General features: G+C 53.4%; 1 protein-coding gene across 2 annotated transcripts; it reads left to right on the forward strand.

The window, feature by feature from the left end:
• Positions 1–1004: 1004 nt before the first annotated feature.
• Positions 1005–16007, forward strand: LOC135448417 (SITS-binding protein-like). Of its 2 annotated transcripts, none has more exons than XM_064714442.1 (11): positions 1005–1096; positions 6889–7392; positions 9363–9534; positions 10252–10447; positions 10534–10684; positions 10773–10952; positions 11339–11607; positions 12049–12185; positions 13221–13342; positions 14360–14539; positions 15277–16007. In XM_064714442.1, exons 2-11 carry the CDS (start codon positions 6934–6936, stop codon positions 15448–15450), a joined length of 2040 nt encoding a protein of 679 aa, XP_064570512.1. In that variant the 5' UTR covers positions 1005–1096; positions 6889–6933; the 3' UTR covers positions 15451–16007. The 2 variants fall into 2 exon arrangements, with proteins under 2 accessions (XP_064570512.1, XP_064570513.1); XM_064714443.1 differs by having other exon boundaries at positions 10534–10603.
• The last annotated feature ends 3673 nt before the right edge of the window (positions 16008–19680 follow it).

A 19680-nucleotide genomic window follows, 5' to 3' on the forward strand; every position in this document is an offset into this window, starting at 1 on the left:
CCCACATTCTCCTGTTGGAGGGAAAATGAGCCCCATTAAAGAGGTGGGCTGGGAAAGCAATTTGGGGCTGCTCCTTCTCAGCACCTTGATTAAAACCCTAATTTTATTGAATTAAATTGAATTTAGTGAATGAAAATTTGCTCAGGGCTCTGTGTATGGGCAGAGCCCAAATGGGACTAAAACGCCTCAGGGGGCTGGACAAGGAGGGAGTGTTTGTTTATTTTTAGGGGGTTTATGGCATTCCCAAAGGAGTTGAACACTGGGAGCTGGGTTGGGGGTTTGTTTTCCAGCAGCTGGGGTGGGAGTTGCTGCCCTGGCTGGAGAGGAGCCCCTTTGGGAAGTGCTGGGATGGGCAGAGAAGAGCTCAGGAGGGATTAAACTCCACTGGGACACTGAACACACTCTTGAGCCTGACAAATGAAGGATTTGGGTGCTCTCATTCCACATTGCTCAGTTCCCAAATATCCCCAAGGCTGCTCCAAGGAGGGGATGGATTTAGCTGCTGGCTGGAGCCGGGCACGGCGGAATCCCGCAATATTCAGCAGGAATTACTGCAAGTGATGGATGAGACAGGAGCAGCTGATGAGCAGGAAGCCAGGCCAGCCCTGGAACAGCATCCCCAGAGCTCCTGGCAGCGGAGGGGATCTCTGTCCTGAAGTAACCCCGGCCCTTTTATACATCCCAAGGAATCCAGAAGGCTCTGTGTGGTCGCTGCCACGGCCCCTCACCAGGGCTCCTGGCTCTGCCTGCTATAATTAGCACCAAACCTCGTTAGGAGAGGCAGGGGCAGCTCTTCAGGACTGGTAATTGCTAATTACTGGAAGCCTCTAATGGCTCTCCAGGGGCAGTTTCCTCTCCCTTATAAAGGAAGGTCTTGAGGATGCAGTGTTCATTGGGGTGCAGAGAGGTTTTTGTTGGGGGGGATTCTGGGGGGCAAAAATCCTAAATCCCTCTGGTGAGAGGTCTGCAGGGGCTGGGCAGGGGAGACGGAGGAGGGGAAAGAACAAAAACAAGAAGAAAAAGAAGAAGATGAGGAAGAAGAGGAAGATCTAAGCCTTACTTGGAGCAGAGCCTGGAGTTTCAGAGCCCTGGGCAGGTGAGTCCAAGCCAGGTCCCTGGAAAGGAGGTGCCCAGAGCTTCCTTGGAGACACCCCTGGTTCCATGGGGATGTGGGACCTGCAGCCTTCTCCCTGCCCAGCAGGGCAGTGCCCCTAAAACAACACTTTGAGGGGATTTGGAGTGGAAGCTGGGAGTGAGGGATGGGCTTTGGTTGGCCTTGGAGCCCCTGGTGATCCCCTGGGTGGGTGCTCCTGTGTGTGGCTGGAAGTGCCACCTCTCTGGGGACAGGTGAGTGTCCTGAGGGTTGTCCTGCGCCTTTCCAGCCTCCTCTGGCTCAGCTCCACGGAGAGGAGCTGAAGAATTTTGGTCTCATCATTATCCAAACAGCATCTCCAGGGCCGGGATTGAATTTGGCAGCAGGCAGGCTGCAAATCTGCTCACCAGATTTCTGGGAAGCTGGGGAGAGGCAGATGGAGCAGGAAGGTCCTTTCCAAGAGCTCCCTCGCTGTGCTCACCCCCAGCAGCTCCCTGGCACGCCAAGCCCCCCCATTATCCCTCTTTTTCCCCTCTGCCAAGGGGTTTCCTGGAAAACCAAAATCCTGGGCTGCATTGTGGGGTGCAGCCGCTCTCTCCTCACAGCCACAGCTTTTGTCATCAGTTGTGCCTTGTTTTAATTTAAAAAATAGAGGTTTGGGGCTTTCTGAAGTCTTCTCCTGGAGGAGCAGCACACGGATCTGGCCTCACCACAGCCCTGCTCCTGGGACAGTGGAATTGCCAACAGCCCTTTCCAAGCAGGTGCTGCCTTCAGAGATCCCAAACCAGCAGCCTCACCCCCTCTGAGGGATTTGAGCTTGGAGCAGGAGCACTGAGGCTGGCTGGGGGCTTCAATTCCCTGGATTTAAGGTACCTGGGCTGGGTTTGGAGGTGCAGGGGGGTGAGTGCCCCATGAAGGGGGTTTTCCTCAGCACAGGGAGCTCCTCTCTGCTCAGATTAGAAATTTTACAGAATATTGTGCATTAGGAACTTGAGTTTGGTGTCCCCAAAATATCAGGGCACACAAGGACTGTTTCCATCCCAAAACTGGCAGCTGGAGCTGGCGACTTTCCAGCTGGAAAATTATCCATCCATGGATTATCTCAGGTTCTCCAGGCTGTTCCCAGCCCAAAATCTGCTGCTTGACATGAGACCCTCCTGAAAGCTTGAATGGGCTGTGGATGGACTCAAGGAGCTCCCAAATCCAGGCATTGCTGGTTCAGGGCACACAGTTGGGATGGGAAGGGACAGTGGTTGCTTCCAAGAGCTGATGCTGTTTATAAGGACACGTTGTCAGTGCAAGTCCTGCTGCTCCTTTTTTCCTTTATAAACAGCTGTGGAGTTCATGGAAATCCGAAAATGCTTTCCAGGAGGAAATCTGGGCTGAGATTTTGGGAATTTAGGAACCAAATCACTCTTTTTGCCTTTTTTTTTTTTTTTTCTTTTAAAGAGAGCTCAGCTCCAATAAGGAGCCCAAAGCTCTCTAAGGCACAGAGAATTCCAGCACAGCCAAAGGCTTTTGCTGGCCCTGAAAGGCAAGGCTGGGAACTGCAAGGGGAAGGAAAATCCAAAGAGAACACCCACCATGGCACGTCGGCTGTTTTATTCCCAGGATGGATTCTGAAAGTATCTTTTCCCTTTGGATAAACTCTGGGAGGGCAGGAAGGTGGGAAATCCATGTCCATCCATGCTGCCAGCTTCAGGGAATCCACTCTGGCTCATCACTGTGTCTCCCAGCGTAGAGATATCATGGATAAATGGATAAAAATGAGAGTTTGGTGTAGGCTTTTGAGGGATTGTGGGATCCACCCCGCAGGGAGAGTTTTGGGGTGAGGCAGCTCCCCACCGGGAAAAATGGAGGAGAAATGCCAAGTCCTGGAGGCACTTTGCTGCTCCCACCAGTTCTCATTTGCTCTTGGCCAACCCACACACCTTTCCTGTATTTTTTAAAAATAATAATATTTAAGAAATCCCAAACCAGAAACCTCAGGAGGGTCTGGCTGGGAAGCTGTGGCTGTAATTGCTGGTGCTTAAAGGCTGTAGGAAAATATTGATGGAAAGGGCTGTGCCTTCCCATTGCAACCCCAGAAAAGGGGAAAATCCCTGTGGTTCTCTGTGCTCTCCCTTTTTCCAGCCAGCCCAAAAGGTGATGACAGAACTCTGGAAAGGACTGTGATCCACAGGGTAGGCAGTGATGGAAGCCTCTCTTAGGGGACAGTGATCCTAAATCCCAGTGGGAATAACCCTTAGTCCCTGTTTTCTGTGTGCTTCACCTAAAAGCTCAGATTCTCCAACTCTGGTTATGGATGCTGGTGAGTTAAATGTGTTCCCAGCCTCCCACTCCATCCCTTCCCTGGGCATTGTCCACCCATTGTCCACATCCCACACAGCCCAGCAAACCTGGAGCCTTGGCAAACCCCTCCATCCTGGAATGGTTTGGGTTGGAAGGGGCTTAAAGCCCATCCAGTTCCAAGTCCCTGCCATGGCAAGGGACACCTGCCACCACATCAAGGTCCCTCAGCAGCCCTGCAGCCTGGAAAGCCCCATTGGATATAAAAAAAGTGACCTCAAGGTCTTTTCAACCCTGAAAAGTCATGAAGAGGGAAAAGATGCTCCATTCTGCATAGGAGGAAATTTAAAATGTTTAAACTAAAACTCTTCTGAAGCAGAGGGGCAGGACACCCTTGTGGAATCCAGGGAGCCACCCCGAAATATTTTTTTTTCCCTGTGGCCAGTGAAGGCTAAGTGGTTTTTGTTGGCAGTGGGAGGAAGATGAAGGGAGGTTTCACTCTGCTCGTGGGAGCCAGTTCATGCTGAGATCTGTGATGGACAGGAAAACTCAGAGATCCATTCCTCCTCTCAAAACCCAGAAGTTCTGGGAGGATTTGGCCCAAAAAACCCCCAGGCCGTGTGCAATGTTGGGGAGGCCCAAACTTGGCCAAATATTGGGCTGTTAAAAGCTCCAGCAGGATTTTTTCCCTGGGATTTGAGCTGCTTTTTAAGAAAAAAGGTTTTTCGAACCACCCCCATTTCCTGCTGTCCCTCCCAGGCGCGGCCCCCTGTCCCTGCTGATGCCACTGCACCCGCGCCATCCCGGGTTTCCCTAATCCCACCTTGGGGGCCCCTCTGCCATTCCATGGGTGTGATTTAATCTTGTGCCATGTGACAGAGCTTTGCCTTCAGCAGCTGCAGCCAAACAACCTCATCAGCTGCCCCTCTCCCAGCCCCTGTTGTGGTGGGAGACAGGGAATTGCCAATCCTTGGGCAGCTTTTGGGGGCTGCTGCCACATCCCTTTCTCTCCCTTGGACAGAGCATTGAACCTTCAGGAGCATTGAACATTGTACCAGGATCCCAGACCATCCCAAAGATCCCTTTTCTCCCCTCCTCTGCCCTGTTTCTGCAGGTTTTGCAGCCAAACTGAGCTCTCCCTGGGGCACATGGATCTGTACAGCCTCCCAAGTAATTCCATTGGCTCCGGTGATGCTGTGGGTGAGCAGCTCTGAGTCACCACAGGGTTTATTCACTTCTGCTTGCTCCCCCTTTCCAGGTCATGGGGAGTGCAGGGCCCCTCAAGTGCCTCTAACACCCCTGGTGGAAGGAACACTCCTCATTCTTTATTTTTGTTTCAGTTTTTCCCTTTATTTTACATAGCTTTGGGGTCCCGTGAGTCCATCACCCACAGCTTTGCCATAACCTCTCCTGACTCCATTCCCAGGGGATCCCCAGCCTGTTTGAAATGAGCATCGTGGTCTCCTGGCTCATATCTGAGCCTTTTTCATCCTTTCTCCTTATCCTGGATACACCCCCTCACCTGCTCTGGAGTCCCTTCTTGTCCTGATGCAATCCACCATTTTTTCTTCCATCCAACACTGGATATTGCCTCACCTGCAAAGAAAAATTAATCTTGGAGAGGAAAGGCCCCATCCAGGGGCCTATTTGGGCTACAGATGAGAATTTTCCTGGTGGATTTGGCTGTCCCGGGACTCTCCTGAAATCTGGGGTGAGCAGGGCTTTGGCCTTGGGATTGCTGGGGTTTTGTCTTGATGCAGGATGGGGAAGCACTTTTAAATCCCAAGGTTTTTATATCTTGGCAACCAACAGGTTGTAATATCACTTGGAAAATCCAGGTATTCCCTGATCACCTGTAGATGTGGTGAGATGACTGTGAATGGGGGGGACTGGAGCATGGAAAAGTTGATGGAAATCTCACATTTCCAGAGTTTTTGTACCAGTGGGGATTTCAAGTGTCCTGGGAAGTGGCTTCCCTGTGGTTTTGGGGGCAGGCAGCACCCTCAGCTGCAGCCCTGGAATTAATGTAAGGGAGGGTCCAGTGGCTCATGTGAAGTAGGAACAGGGATAAAATCCCCCCAAATTGGGCAATAACAGCAACAAAAGCCAAAGCAGGAGAGTGAGGAGGCTCAGCACTCCTAGGGCTTCACGTGTGGGGTAAAGACTCAACCAGAGCCACCTCAGCAATCTGGCAAAAAAAAAAACCTCCTTTAAAATTATTCCTCTATAGATAGAAGCCTTGAAAAGGGAATATTTTAATGTCCTGCCCCTGCTGGGGATGCAGCCACCTGCGGCTACGTGCGGGCCGCAGGGGAGCGGGCGGGAGGCACAGAGGGAGGGAGGGAAGGAGGGAGCTTGGCTTAAGTAACGCTCCTGGGTTAGTCTGGATCAAGTTCCTTCAGCTCCACGGGTCTGAGACACGGCCAGGAGGGAAAACTGTTCTGGGAAAGAGGAGGAAAACCTGCCTGTGGTGGGAAAACCGCTGGGGAAAACATTGAGGACGCTTTGGGGGCTGTGACAGCACCTCCAAACCTACCTTTAGGTAAGGGGGTGATGAGGGAAGTAGGGGTGGCTGTGCTGTGCCAGGGGAGGTGGCACCATGCCCAACCTGACATCGGGCAGTGGGATGAGGGCTGGGATGCAGGAACAAGCCAGTGCCACGCCATGAAGCTGTCCCCACAGTGACCCCTCACCTGGAGGGACAGCAGTGCCCATTCCCTTGGGCTCAGCCAGCTCTCCGACCCTGCCCACGGGTGGGTTTTGCTCTGTGCATCATCCAAACGCTTTTCCAGGGAAGGGAGAGAGGAGATGGAAGGAGGATGTTGCATCCCCTCCTTTCTCGACCCACCCTGGGATGTTTTCCTGCACCCCTGGCTGTTTGCTGCTGCTTCCAAACCGAGCAGGGAAGCGAAGCCAAACCCCACGGAGCAGCCGAGGCTGGAGCGCGGCCCCGATTCCCATTGTCCATGGCCCCATCTCCTCCCGGGCTCTGGGCCACGTGTGACACCTCCTCCTCCTCCTCCTCGGTGTCCCTGGGTGCTGCGGGCTGTGCCAAGGGGCTGAGCCCCTGCCTTTGGGGGCTGAGCCACCGTCACCGAGTCCAGCAGCGGGATTTGCTCTGGAGGAGGCTGTGGAAGGGACTCCCCTTACCTCGGGATTAGTGCAGACAGAACCAAGAGGCAGCTTTCCCTCTTTTAAACTATTTTTAAAATTTCATTATATATACATTACATTCATTAGTTTTTTTGTGTATGCTTTTGGAGCCATCCCAGAGGATCTTTTGGAGCCATCCCAGAGGATATTTTCGAGCCATCCCAGGGGATCTTTTGGAGCAGTCCCAGAGGATCTTTTGGAGCTATCCCAGAGGATATTTTCGAGCCATCCCAGGGGATCCTTTGGAGCAGTCCCAGAGGATCTTTTGGAGCTATCCCAGAGGATCTTTTGGAGCTATCCCAGAAGATCTTTTGCAGCTATCCCAGAGGGTTTTCTTTCCTGTGCCGCCGCAGGAGGGGAGAGCAGCGGAGCCGCCGCCGCATCCCTGCGATCTCACCATGCCCGTCTCCCGCCACACCGGCCAAATCCCGGAGTCCACCTGGACCTTGACCTTCAGGGAGATGACGGAGCCCTGGAAAGGCGCCGTGGGCTGCCTCGGCGTGGCCGTGTTCTTCGCCATGACCATCGGCATCATCTCGTGGCAGGCCGTGGAGCAGCCGCCGGAGGAGTGGGTGCTGCGGGGCCGGGACGCGGGGATGCTGTGGGAGCGCGGCCGCGGGGCGCTGCTGCTGCGGGCGCTGCCGGCCGGCCGGCCCGTGCTGGCCATCGCCGTGGGCAGCGTGCCGGCCACCGAGCCCCCGCCGCCCCGCGACCGCTGCTGGCACGACGGCCGCCAGTTCTGCTACTCCTGGGAGGAGGACGCCGAGCTCCGGCTGGCCCTGGAGCCGCCGGCAGCCCCCGGAACCGAGTGCTACAGCGTCCGCTGGACCCCGCTGCGCCCCGACGTGACCCTGAAGGTAACGAGAACCCCTCCGGCCGGCTCCAAACCCTTTGGGATCCAACAGGGGCCGCTCTGGCCTCACCATCATCCCCCAGCTCAGTTATGTGATCACACTGTGGCTCCCCGCCTTCCACATCCAGAAGGTGCTGGGTGGGGAAAACCATCTGTGAAGCTGAGCCCCAAAATCCTGTGGTGGTGCCACGCTGGTGACCCCGGGTGGGAGAGCTGTGTTTATATGGAGACAGAGTAAATACCCAGTGGAGATGACAATGCTGGCGAGAGCCTCGGGAAGGTCTCTTCCAGCACAGACACAATGGGCAGCTCCCGCGGGATGGGAATAATCCGTGTGCGCTGCTGCAAACATTTTTGGTACCATTCCCTGCTTTCTCCCTCAGTTAAATAAAAGCAGACTCTGGGAAGGAGCCTCAGGAGGGGAAGGAGACACGCTGTCAGAGCAGGGTGTCCAGTTGTGGGGAGCCCTCAGAACAGGGAGGGAAGCGGGATGGGATTCTCTGGGATGGAGGATTGTTTCCCTTTGGCCATAAATCACCTGTTGGCACCATTCTGGGTCGGTGGAAGGTGTTGCCTGAGCACAAACCCTCAGTCTTCCCCACTGACATTGCTGTGAGCATTTGAGAGGATGAGCGAGACAGAACAGGCTTTCCCCCACTTGTTAAAAAAACCCCCAAACCATTGGAAAATATGATCCAGCGAAATCTGAGTTCAGAACAGACTGTTTTCCCTCTTTCCCAGCTGGTGTAACGAGTTCAGCTGACACCTGGTAGAGCTATTCTGAGCCTCCAGGGTTTCCACTTTAATAATTTACATCTCCTCTCCGCACCCCTTGGAGAGACTTAACCTCTCTGCGCCCCCGAGCTCACGACTCCAGGAGGCTCCGAAGCCTTGGGATTGGGAATAAAGGTGGGGTGGGTTGAGTGGGGGGGTCTCTGGGTCCCCTCTGCCACCCACCCCAGGCCCCCTTCACGGCCCCAGGTCTCTGGGCTTTCGGGGAAGCCCATCCTGCCTGGGAAGTCACGAGGACGCTAAGTCCTGCTGATCCCTCGATTTGGCAGAAAGGGGAAAGTCTGAGGAGCTTTGAAGTGAAAACTGATGATTTCTGGCAGGAGGCGGGTCAAGGATGGGGATGTCCCCCATCCCAGGGCCCTGTCAGGCCTATGAGAAGTGCCCAAATCTCCAAACTGAGTCTCTTGAGGGAAATTTTTATCATCAGCCCTCGGGAAAGAGGGAAGCTGTGCCTTGGGAGGGAGGATGTGTCACCTTCAGGGCACTGGTGCCATCAAGGTGAGGGCTCAAGATGGGGCTAAAAGCTTTCTGTGAGAGCTCAGCTGAGGACAGCTGCACTTGCTGATTCACTCCAGAAACTCTGAGAAGGCAGCTGGAGAGCTTAATGCGGTTTTTAAGTAAAGCAGAGGAAAAAAAAAAAAAAGAAAAAGAAAAACAGAAAAAAAACCCACTGAACAAAAAATACCAAACAAATAAAAAACCTGACCAAACCCAAAAACCATGACCAAACTGAAAAATCTTGACCAAACCAAAAAAACCCCAAACAAACTAGCAAACCAAAATACACAGATTTTTCAACTGGGCTTCTGAAAGTGCTCTCAGTGCATTTTAAAGCTGTTTCCTTGAATTTCCCCCTCTCTTGTCCTTTCCCACTCACTCCTGCAGAGTCTCTTTGCTCACACCTTTGCAGCATCTTTTTACCTGTGATTCAGAGGTGTTTGATAACTGTGATGGAGTGCAAAAGTGTGATTGTCGTGGCAGTTTGGTTTTATTTGTGCTCCTCCAGCAAAAACTGGCAGGCTTTGGGAAGCACGTCTTGCTTTTCTTTTGTTTTTTTTTAAATGAAACCACAATTTTACGCTGTAAAAGGGACACCTGCCACTAGCACAGTTTGCTCCAAGTCTGGCTTTCCTGTTTCCCCTGAGTATTCCTCGCTCTTTGATGATGCTTTCCTGGCTGCAGGACTGTTTTTCCATGGCCAATGTCTCCTGGTATGGAGGGCCGAGCATCCGTGCCCAGCGTTGGCCCCTCAACGGCGCCGAGAGCCCCGCGCAGCCCTTGGTGAGCGGCGACCTCAGCGCAAACCCCGACGGATTCGGGCCCCTCCTGGAGAGGTTCTTCCTGGGATCCACAGGTAACCACCTCCTTCCCTGGCCAGGGCCCAACAGCTTCATCCCTGTGCTTCTCTGCCCCTCTCCTCACTGCTAAAGCAGCTGGTTTGAGAGTAGCGTAGATGTCTGCGGGAATAAAATATCCTGCAGATGTAGCAGCAACAGGGAATGTGGGATGGATCCCACATTGCCTCATCGCTGTGGGAAAGCTGATACTGAAGCTGGGTGCCTGAGGATGGGGTGGCCCAAGTCACTCCTGGGACATCCCATGCTCTTGGTGTGTCTGGTTTCTTCTTAAGCCCAGATCTGTGCCTATTGCTGCATCCCCAGCTCCACTCGAGCTGCTTTGTGGCTTCCTGATGTTGCTGTGGGATGCTGGATTCAGGCAGGAGTTCAGCTGCTGGTGTCATTTATTTGGGTATATTTGGATTATTCTGCAGAACACCAAATTTCAGGTATTACCCCAAGTTAATCCAATTGACCTGCAGCTGCCCTGCACTGCTGAATGCTGAGCAAAAAGGCCAAGAAAGGGAGAAATCCAGCCCTTGAAAGGCATTTGGGACTCTACAAGGAAATAGCAAGAGCAGGGTGGGGATGGTTGGCATGGCTGGATCTGTGGTAGGATCAGCCCAGGAGGCCTTGGCACCAGTCAGGCTCTGCCCCACTCATCCCTGCGGCTCCCAGGACCGGGAGCAGCCGGATGCTTGCTGAGACAGCATTTTCCCACTTTTCCCCCAAAGGAGTGACGGTGACAGTGGCTCCCGATGTGTCTCTGCTCCTGTCTCTGGAGAGCCACCAGCAGTTCTGCCTGGAGACGCCGGCGGGGCGAGCGGAGTCCCTGCACTACCAGCTCTGTGTCAGCACCGACGTGGCGGCTGCCCGCCGGCACACGGCCAGCGCTCCAGCTCGGACACTGCCGGACACCGCGCTCCTGGGGTCAGCACTCCTTCTGATGGTGGAAACCCTTCCAAGTGTCCTGCTCGCTCTCCCAAGCACCTCACCAGGGATTTTCCACCCTGCAGGTCTCCCATCTGGCGCTACCATGGCCCGGAGGGTTCTGCCGCCAAAATCAAGCGAGGCCTGAGGTCGCTGGTGAGGAGGCTGAAGAGGCATCGCCTTCAGGAGGGCGTCGTGGCCCTGGGGGAGCGTGGCACCGCTGTCCTCGCTGCTGCAGTACGGCCACCCTGCCACCCTCCGGGCATGTGGGGAGCGTGGTGCTCCTCTCCCACAAACCCCTTATTCCCGCCTTTTCTGCCCGCAGGACCTGGTGCCCTCAGGGCACAGGAAGAGGCAGGCCCCGGTGCTGGTGGAACCTCTGGAGCTCTCCATCACGCTGTCCCCGTACGCTGGCATCGCCTCCCCGCTCTTCCAGCGCTCCCTGCATGGTGGTGAGGCTGCGGGATACTGGCTCAGCCGCCAGCCCCGACCCGGGGCCAGCTCGGTACGGGACCCCCTCAGCCCCCAAACCAAAATTAAAGCTGAACAAACCCCCTCAGGTTTATTATTTTATCAAGAGACACAGCCTATCCCACTGTGCTGGGACACAGCAGTGCTGGGGGAGGCAGCATCCCTCCTCTTCCTACGGAAGCAACTTTAAAATTCCCACTTCCAGTGTTGAGAAGATTCCCCAGCTCCACTTTGTGTGGTCATTTTAATGATCCCTTTGCCACCAGCTCAGGGACTTTTGGGGAGGTTGAGGGAGAGTTTACACCTTGATGCTCTGCACCATGAGAGTGCAGGGTGGGATGGCAGCAGCATGGCATCCCCCATGGAATCAGCAGGACATTCTATGGATCTGACAGGGATTTCCATCCTCCCCCTCTGCAGATCCCGCTGCTGACCACCTGGAAGGGGCAGCTCTGCGCCCGCCTGAATGTCACCAGCGAGGCAGCGCTGGGCTGGTATCTGGCTCGTGCCCGAGACCTGCGGCAGGCACTGGGGGCAACCTACGTGGCCTTCGAGGGAGTGGAGGGCAATTCCTTCCTGGAGCAGGATGTCCCTGCTCCTGCCGAGCTGGAGGGTGATGGATACACCGAGGCGCTGGCGGCAGCGCTGGCCACGCTGGGCAATGGCACCATTGTCAGCGCCGGGAGCAGGTGGGCACCAGGGAGGGGACGCTGGAGCTGATGGGCACAAGAGCTTGCTGGGAGATGGTGGAACTGGTGCATGGAATTCCCTCTTGGTATTCCCAGATGTTTCTTGGCACCCATGGAAGTGAAGGGGCGAGGGAGTGGGCTAGGGCAGCGTGTTGGAGTCAACAATACTTGTGAGATGTGAGGATGGTGTGGCCCCAGCACAGGGTTCCCAGGGAAGTTGTGGCTGTCCCATCCCTGGAAGTGTCCATGGCCAGGTTGGATGGGGCTTGGAGCAGCCTGGGATAGTGGAAGGTGTCCCTGCCCATGGCAGGGGTGGGACTGGATGGGCTTTAATGTCTCTACCTACCCAAACCATTCTGGGACTATAATCTGGCCCCAGTGACTCCAAAGCCAACTGGGATCATGGAATTTCACCTTGAAGGGTTTGTGCTGTTTCTCCAGATCCAGTCACCTCCCACTGTTTGTCCAGATGAGGCCCCTGCGCTCTGACTGGAGCCACGCCGGGCTGAAGGGGCTCATCCCCTCCGTGCTGCACTACAGCCTGCTGGGCTACAACTTCTTCATCCCTGATGCAGTAGGTAAGTTGTTTTTCCATTTTTTCCCCCAATTTCTGGCTTCTCTGCAGTGAATTTTGCAGCCTTTTTCCAGGCACAGGAAGTACATTTGCACCTTAGGCGTGCTATGGGAAGGCTTGGAGCGTTTTTCTCCCCAATTTTCTGTTGTGCTGGCTTGATTGAGATGAATGTTATCAGGGGAAAAAAAGTGAGGAGTTAAAACCAAAAGAATATGCTGTAAATATTGCCAGGTAGCTCCAGCAGCAGTTGGATCTCTGGGGATGCCCTTCCCAGAGTTCCACCACAGCCCACACCTTTGGCTTGGCTTGGGCTAAATCCCACCTGGCACAGGCAGGATCTGCTTCCCCAGGCTCCTGGCTGGGGAATGGATGCTTCTAAAACCCCAGCAGCTCTGCCCCAAGTCTGTATTTCTGCTCCAAAGCAAAATGGCTGCAGAAATCCTGAAATAAAAGCATTATAAAAGGGCAAGAAAAAACCTTTAATTAGGGCCAAGTGGATCCATTTCCCTTTTTCTGGGAAAAGTTAGTGGTGTTAGTGGTGGAGTTAGTGGTGCTTAAAACATGCCCTGAGTGTGCAGGGGCTGTGCCAAAGTGTCAAATGTGGAGAGCTGAGCTAAACAACAGCCCTGAAACAGGGGTTGAGAGCAATATTTCAATTTGGCCTCTATTTTTAGCTTGTTTTCTTTAGAAAATGAGGCTCAAGCAATCCCAGCATGGGAGTTTGCTTCCCAAAGAGGTGCTGGAGCTCTTGGCTTGTGTGGATGGGAGCGCAGATCATCCTGCACAGAGAGAGCTGGGCAGGAGGTTGTGTCCCAGCAGCCTGGGAGCTGCAAGAGCTGGGAAAAGCCTGTGGAGGAGACAGGAATTTGTGGACGGCTGGGTGAGCCCTTGGTGCTGGGGGGTTTGTGCCATTTCCAGGGAAGCTGTGCCAGGTTTTCAGAGCGATGGTGATGCTGTAGGCACTGGAAGGAGCTCTGAGGTTTCCCCAGAACCTTTCCATGCCATGGAAGGCCCTCACTCCAGCCCCACGTTCCTGCAGGAGGGAGCGAGGCTGGAGCCACCCCAGGGGACCCGGAGCTGTTTGTGAGGTGGCTGCAGATTGTGACATTCCTGCCCGTGATGGCCTTTGGGACCCCGCCCTGGCTCTGCTGTGACACCTGGGTACGTGTCCCACACCGGGATTCTGACATGGCCAATGCCCCAAAAGCCATGGAAGGCCTGGCAGGGATCTCCTGCCAGCTGTTGTCCTCAGCTTCCCACTGAAGTGGGAATAAATCCGTTATCAACGGGTTTAGATTCAAGTACCAGTGGATTTAAATCCAAAGGATTTGTGTCTGTTATCAATGGATTTAATTATATTTCAATTAAATACATTCACATGCATTATCAATGGAATTTAAATTAAATTGATTAAGATCCTTTATTAATGGTTGAAAATCCATTTAAATACAATTAATTACTATCCATTATCAATAGATGTAAATGCATTAAAATCCATGGGTTTATATGCATTGTCAATGGATCTAAATTCAATTAAATCCAGTGGATTCAAATCCATTATCAATGGGTTTAAATCTATTTAAATCAAATGGGTTTATATTCATTATCAATAGACTTAAATCCATTTATATCCAATGGATTCATGTTCAATATAAATGGACTGAAATACATTTAAATCTAATAGATTCATATATAGTATCAATGTATTTAAATCCTCTGAAAACCAATGGATCCATAACTATTTTCAATGCATTTCAATAAATTTAAATCAAATGGATTTAAATCCATTAACAACAGATTTAAATCTATTCAAATCCAATGTGTTCATATCTGCCATCAATAGATTTAAATCCAGCTGATTTATAACAATTACCAATGGATTTAAATACATTTAAGTTCAATTGTTTTAAGTCCATTACCAATGGATTTATATGCAAACCAATTAATATCCAAATATATCCAATTAATCCAAATATATCCAATTAATCCAATTAATATACAATATCAACCCCATTTGCACCATAGCTTGATCAGGACATTCCAATTCAGTAATTTCTCTTCCCAAGGGAATACGTTTTACTTGTAAATTTTTAATTATTTATTTTTGGGGTTTTTTCCCTCCCTGCATTGCTGCTTCCTGGACGTTGGGCTCCTCATGGATTTGTCCCCCACCTGCAGGTCCTGAATCTGACCCGCCAGTGCATCCAGAGGCACCGGGACTTTGTTGTGCCCCTGCTCCTAAAATACAGTGAGGAGTGGCAGAGTTTGGGGTACCCCATCTTCCGTCCTGCATGGTGGCTCAGCCCCACGGATCCCGCTGCATTCACCATAGAGGATGAGTTCCTCATAGGAGATGAGGTGGGAATTCTGCATTATTCCTGTAAATCCAGTGCTGCCCAAGCACAAACCAGGACTTGGGTTTGAGCAGATTTAAATCCAAGCCAAAGTAGCTGAGTTTTGTGGGTTTTGGAGTTTTTGCTTTTTGGCTTTCCTCATGAAACTCTTATTTAGGGCTCTGAAACCTTTCAGCTTTGGAAGTGAAATGATTTAGCAGGCATGGAGTCTTAGAATGTTAGGAACTACTTTTGGGAACTGCTTTTCCCATGAAAGAAGCGGAAAAATTGCTCCCTGAAGGTGGGATTACATTGACTCTATCACTGGGGATTTTTTGTTCTGGTTTTCAAAAATATAGACTGGATGGAATCTTGGGGCAGCTGCAGACAGGGATGATCCCAATCCCAGTCAAAGCAATGTCACTGCACTGCATTAATGCTTCTAAACTGACAGAAGGCAGGCATAGATGGGATTGGGAAGGAATTCCCAGTGAGGGTGCTGAGGCCCTGGCACAGGGTGCCCAGAGAGGCTGTGGCTGCCCCATCCCTGAAAGTGTCCAAGGCCAGGTTGGATGGGGCTTGGAGCAACCTGGGCTGGTGCAAGGTGTCCCTGCCCACGGCAGGGGGTGGCACTGGATGGTTTTTAAGGTCTCTTCCCACCCAAACCATTCCAGGATTCCTTGATGACCATCTCACCCCACCACGCTGGCTAATCCTCCCTCTGCTGAAGTTCTTTTTTCTTTCTTTTCCTTCTCCCTGCAGGTCCTGGTGGCTCCAATAACAGAAAAGGGACAAACGTGGAGGGACATCTACCTACCAGGAGAGGGGCACCTGTGGCTGGACACCAACACTGCCCGAGTGTTTGATGGTGGCACCACGCTCAGGAATTACTCTGCCAGCCTGGCCGAGGTGCCAGTGTTTGTAAAGACCTCCTGAATCCAGGCTCTGGGACAGAGACCTCCAGGGGCAGCACTCCCCTCAGACCTCCAGCCTCTTTGCACTTTTCCCAGATCCTTTTTTTGGCTTTGTTTTGTTTTTTACTTCAGCAGAAATTGTCTGGATTTTCTAACTCGTTGTTACCCTGAAGCAGTGGCTCTGCCACCAACATCCATCCACACAGAATGCTGCATTTTTTCCAGGGTTTTCCTGGTGAAATATTTGTGTGTGTATGTTCAGGTGGCATATCCAGCATTTCCAGGTCCCTGGAACTATGCTCAGAGAGGCAGGGAGAGGATTTTCCAGGAGATAAACAAACATCAGCTTATACCTGAGGAGAAGTTTTGTATTTAATGAAAAAATTAAATCTAGGGGAAAACTACCAGGGTGGTTTTGGTGCTGTGTGTGGCCACCTCCTGTGCTGAGCAGTGCTTCTCCCAGCTGAGGCTGTGTGTGGTTTCCAGGTAGCAAGAGCCCATTTTCTGAATATATTTGGGGAAAAGAATGAATTCCAGGTGTATTTGAAGCAGGCTTCTGTGGAAGAAAAATAAACTTGATCAAGCAGAGGAGTGGCTCTACCAGAGCATGATGTGGATATCAAGGATCCTTGCCCACCTCCTGTGTGCCCAGGCTCATGCTTTTCACCATTTGCTGAATTTTATGGCTTTTTTCCAATTATTTCTTGCAGTGCAAGAGGGATCCAGTGTGACCAGGCTCCTTCCATCCAGCAGAGAATGTATCCATAGGCAAAATCCTCATCCCACATGCTGAATATGCATCTAGGGGGATGATCAGCTATGCTGACACCCCAAATTGAAGATCAGTGGGACACTGCAGGTTAGTGGGGTGATTCCAAAGGCTGGCATTTTGGGACAGGGGCTGGATGACAGCTGAGAGGGAAGTTAAGGGCAAGTTTTGGCCCTGGAGCTGGGCTTGGGCACCTGCAGCACTGATTTGTATCAGCCACACCGTGGGTTTTGGGGGAAAATATTCTTGTACTGAGCTGTGGCTCTGCTGAAAATGTGCTAAGGGGCACCAACTTCTCCCAGCAAAGCTTCCCTGGATAAAACTGAAGGGAATGCAATGGCAAAAGTCAAGTCAGGTTCAACCATGGAAAAGCTGTGAGGGCATGGAGAGGGGAAGAGCCCCTCAGCTCATTCCTTCATCCACAGAGGCACTTAATGATGCTGGGAGAGCTCACAGAGGGAAACTCATGAGGGCAACCCAAGGGTGTGGGATGCTCCAAAATATCTGTGGATTTATATCTGAGGTGACAAAAACACAAAAAGAAGATAGGGAGTGCTGGCTCAAGTGGGATTTGTTTATTTGCAGCAAGTCAAGCCCTGGATGTCCAGGATGGGGATCTGGTGGCTCCATCCTGGGAGGTCACCAAAGCCTGCCTGGACACCCTGGGCCGAGCCTGAGTGTGGGAATTCCCATTTTGGGAGGGTGGGCTATGTGTTCCTGCGCCCGGCATGGCGCCGGCTCCTCCCTGAGGAGCCCGGGTTGTCCCGCTGGGACCTTGGAGCATGTCCCTGGTCGTCATTCCAGCTCCTCCGCTGCCTCTGACCTGTGGAGTGGTTGCGGGGCGCCCTTCCCTGGGAGGCTCTCCAGGAGTTCTGGCTTCTCCTGTAGGATCTGCCCCGGGTTTGGCTCCTTGTCCCGTGCTGTTGCCTGGAGGAACCCCAGTCTTCCCTCTGGTGTCTGTCACTCCTCCTCAAGGGGTTGTCATGGTTGGGCCTTGGACTGTGTCTGCCATCAGCATCCCAGCTCCTCCAGCGCCTCTGGTTTCTGGAATGCTCGTAGGGCACCGTTCTCTGGGAGCCTGCCGGGGAGTGCTGGTATCTCCTGTGGGATCTGCCCCGGCTTTGCCTCCCTCTTGTGTGCTGTTGTTCGGAGGAATCAGAGTCTTCCGACTGATGTGTGTCACTCCTGTCTGAGGGGACATCGTATTGGGGCCCTGGGGGGTGTCTGTCATCACCATCCCAGCTCCTCCAGCGCCTGTGCCTCGCGGAGTGCTCGGGGGAGCCTGTCTGCGTGTCCTGCTCTCTCCTGGAGGACCCGTCCCAGCCACGGGAACGCTCTCTGCCCCTGCTCCATGTGCGCCGACCCCAGGACCGTTCCTGCTGGCTCCATGACCTGTGGGACCTGCGCCAGGATCGCCGTCCCTGCGAGGAGACCGGGATGGTCCATTCCACCCTCGGAGTCTGTCCCTCTTCAGGTGTGTCCTCCCAAGCCCTCCTCTGGTGCTGCCACCACCTCCTCCTCGGGGAGTCGCTGCCTCGGCGGCGCCGGGACTGCCGACGGCCATCGCGGGGCCACCTCCCAGACCTCCTGGGCCTCCTCTCCGAGGGCCCTAAGGACCAGCTCCGTGCGGACTGGCCGCGCCGTCTGCGCTTCCTGTCGTACACGCGGTCCTGCACCTCGTGGTACAGGGCCACATGCTGGGGGTAGGGGTGCCGCGTGGGCCGCTGGCAGCGCGGGCATGTGGCCTCGCTCAGGCTCCAGTCCCACAGGCACAGCTGGCAGAAGCAGTGCCGGCACGAGCTGGAGCAAGTGGTGTTGATGTGCCGGCACTCCGGGCACGAGGCCTCCTCCTCCTCATGGCTGTCCTCCGGCAGTGCGGCCTCGGCGGCCTGGCTGGTGCTGGCAGCCTGGCTGGTGCTGGCAGCCTGGCTGGTGCTGGGCTCCGGAGTGTCCTCCCTCGATGACATCTCGCCCTGCAAGAGGCACAAAGTCAGTTTGCAGGTAGCTCTCCCCGGAACCCCGCGGCCCCTCGGCCCTCCGGGGCTGTCCCACACCTCAACAGCGGGGCCGTGGTGGGGCTGGAATAGCGGTGTTTGCATCCCACGCCTCTCACCATGGGATTGCGGCTCTGGGCCCCCTCTGCTGCTTCTGTGACATGGCCTGTGTCCCGTGGCCGCTGTGACATCACTGATGGTGCTGTCACAAAGGGCCACTGTTGAGGCGTGGGACAGCCCCAAAGGGCTGAGGTGCTGTGCTTGGGTTTAGGGACAGGCGTTGGGGGGTGAATTTTGTGTTTTGTAGCGCAAGAAGGTGTCACAGGAGTGGGATCCTCAGGGGGAGGCCAAAGGAGGTGCCCAAAGTGACACCATGATGGCCACAGGTGGCCTCAGCATGACCAGGGCTACAACTCATCAGCAACAGCAAGGTTAGGACAAGGACAATGGTTCCAAAATGGAAAAGGGGAGATTTAGGTGGAATACTGGGAAGAAATTCTCACCTCAGTTCAGGGGTGAGGCCCCTGGCACAGGTTGCCCAGAGCAGCTGTGGCTGTCCCATCCCTGGAAACATTCCAGGTCAGGTTGGACAGGGTTTGGAGCAGCCTGGGATAGTGGAGGGTGTCCCTGCCCGTGGCAGGGGGTGGAACTGGATGACCTTTAAGGTCTCTTTGAGCACAAACCACTCCAGGACTCTCATCAAGAAGAAGGAGGTGGCAATGGAGCAGGGCTTGGAACAACACTGATGATGACTTGGGTCTGCACCCTGAGAGCTGAGGCTCTGCTTGGGTGAGGATCCATGGAGACACACCAGGAACCTTTCAGTTTATTGCACTACTGGCTATGAACAGCTCTCTGGAACAATTCATTTTGCTGGAATCATGGGTTTCTAGTTTTCTTCATCATCTCAGGTTTGTTGCTATTGTTGGTAAAGTAAGTTAAGTAACCTTCAGCCATGAGGACACAAATCCTACGAGAATAAAGGAGTAAGGGCTAAAAAACTCTGTCTCCTGTGTATGGGAATAATTGGATCGGCTTTCTTCTACAGTGCTCTCTTCTTAGAGCAGTGGGGGGAAAGGGAGGTATCTTTGATCAATAAGAGAACAAGAAAACACAGTTCCCAAGGAGCTGTGCCTTGGGGTGAGATGGATGTTTTTTGGTGACAACAAAAACAAGTATGGTTTTGGGAACAGGGGGCAGCTGGGCTCGCACCAGCCCCCACTGCCACAGGCTTCCAGAGGAAATGGTGGAGTGCCATTCCTGGATTTAGCTCATGGGTGTGGATCCGTCGGTGGCACTGGGGGACACGATCAGTGGTGACCTTGGGAGACAGCGGGACGCACGCCCTGAGTTTTCCCTCAGGACTCGGTGCCCGCGCACGGCCCCACGGGACTTGTAGTTTTCCTCTAGTTCATCCTCGCTAGCAGCTGCCGCTAGAGAACTACAATTACCCATCATGCCCAGCGTGGCGCTGCTCACCCTGGCTGTT

This window comes from Zonotrichia leucophrys, chromosome 5 (genome assembly GCF_028769735.1).
Source record: "Zonotrichia leucophrys gambelii isolate GWCS_2022_RI chromosome 5, RI_Zleu_2.0, whole genome shotgun sequence".
Lineage (NCBI taxonomy): Eukaryota > Metazoa > Chordata > Aves > Passeriformes > Passerellidae > Zonotrichia > Zonotrichia leucophrys.

What these genes read in the sequence shown, in the direction of transcription:
- LOC135448417 (XM_064714442.1), top strand. Translation starts at nt 6,934, where the DNA reads ATGCCCGTCTCCCGCCACACCGGCCAAATCCCGGAGTCCACCTGGACC. An exon ending in GCCCCGACGTGACCCTGAAG is followed by an intron (nt 7,393 to 9,362) that starts GTAACGAGAACC and finishes TCCTGGCTGCAG; the next exon opens with GACTGTTTTTCCATGGCCAA. An exon ending in AGTTCCTCATAGGAGATGAG is followed by an intron (nt 14,540 to 15,276) that starts GTGGGAATTCTG and finishes TTCTCCCTGCAG; the next exon opens with GTCCTGGTGGCTCCAATAAC.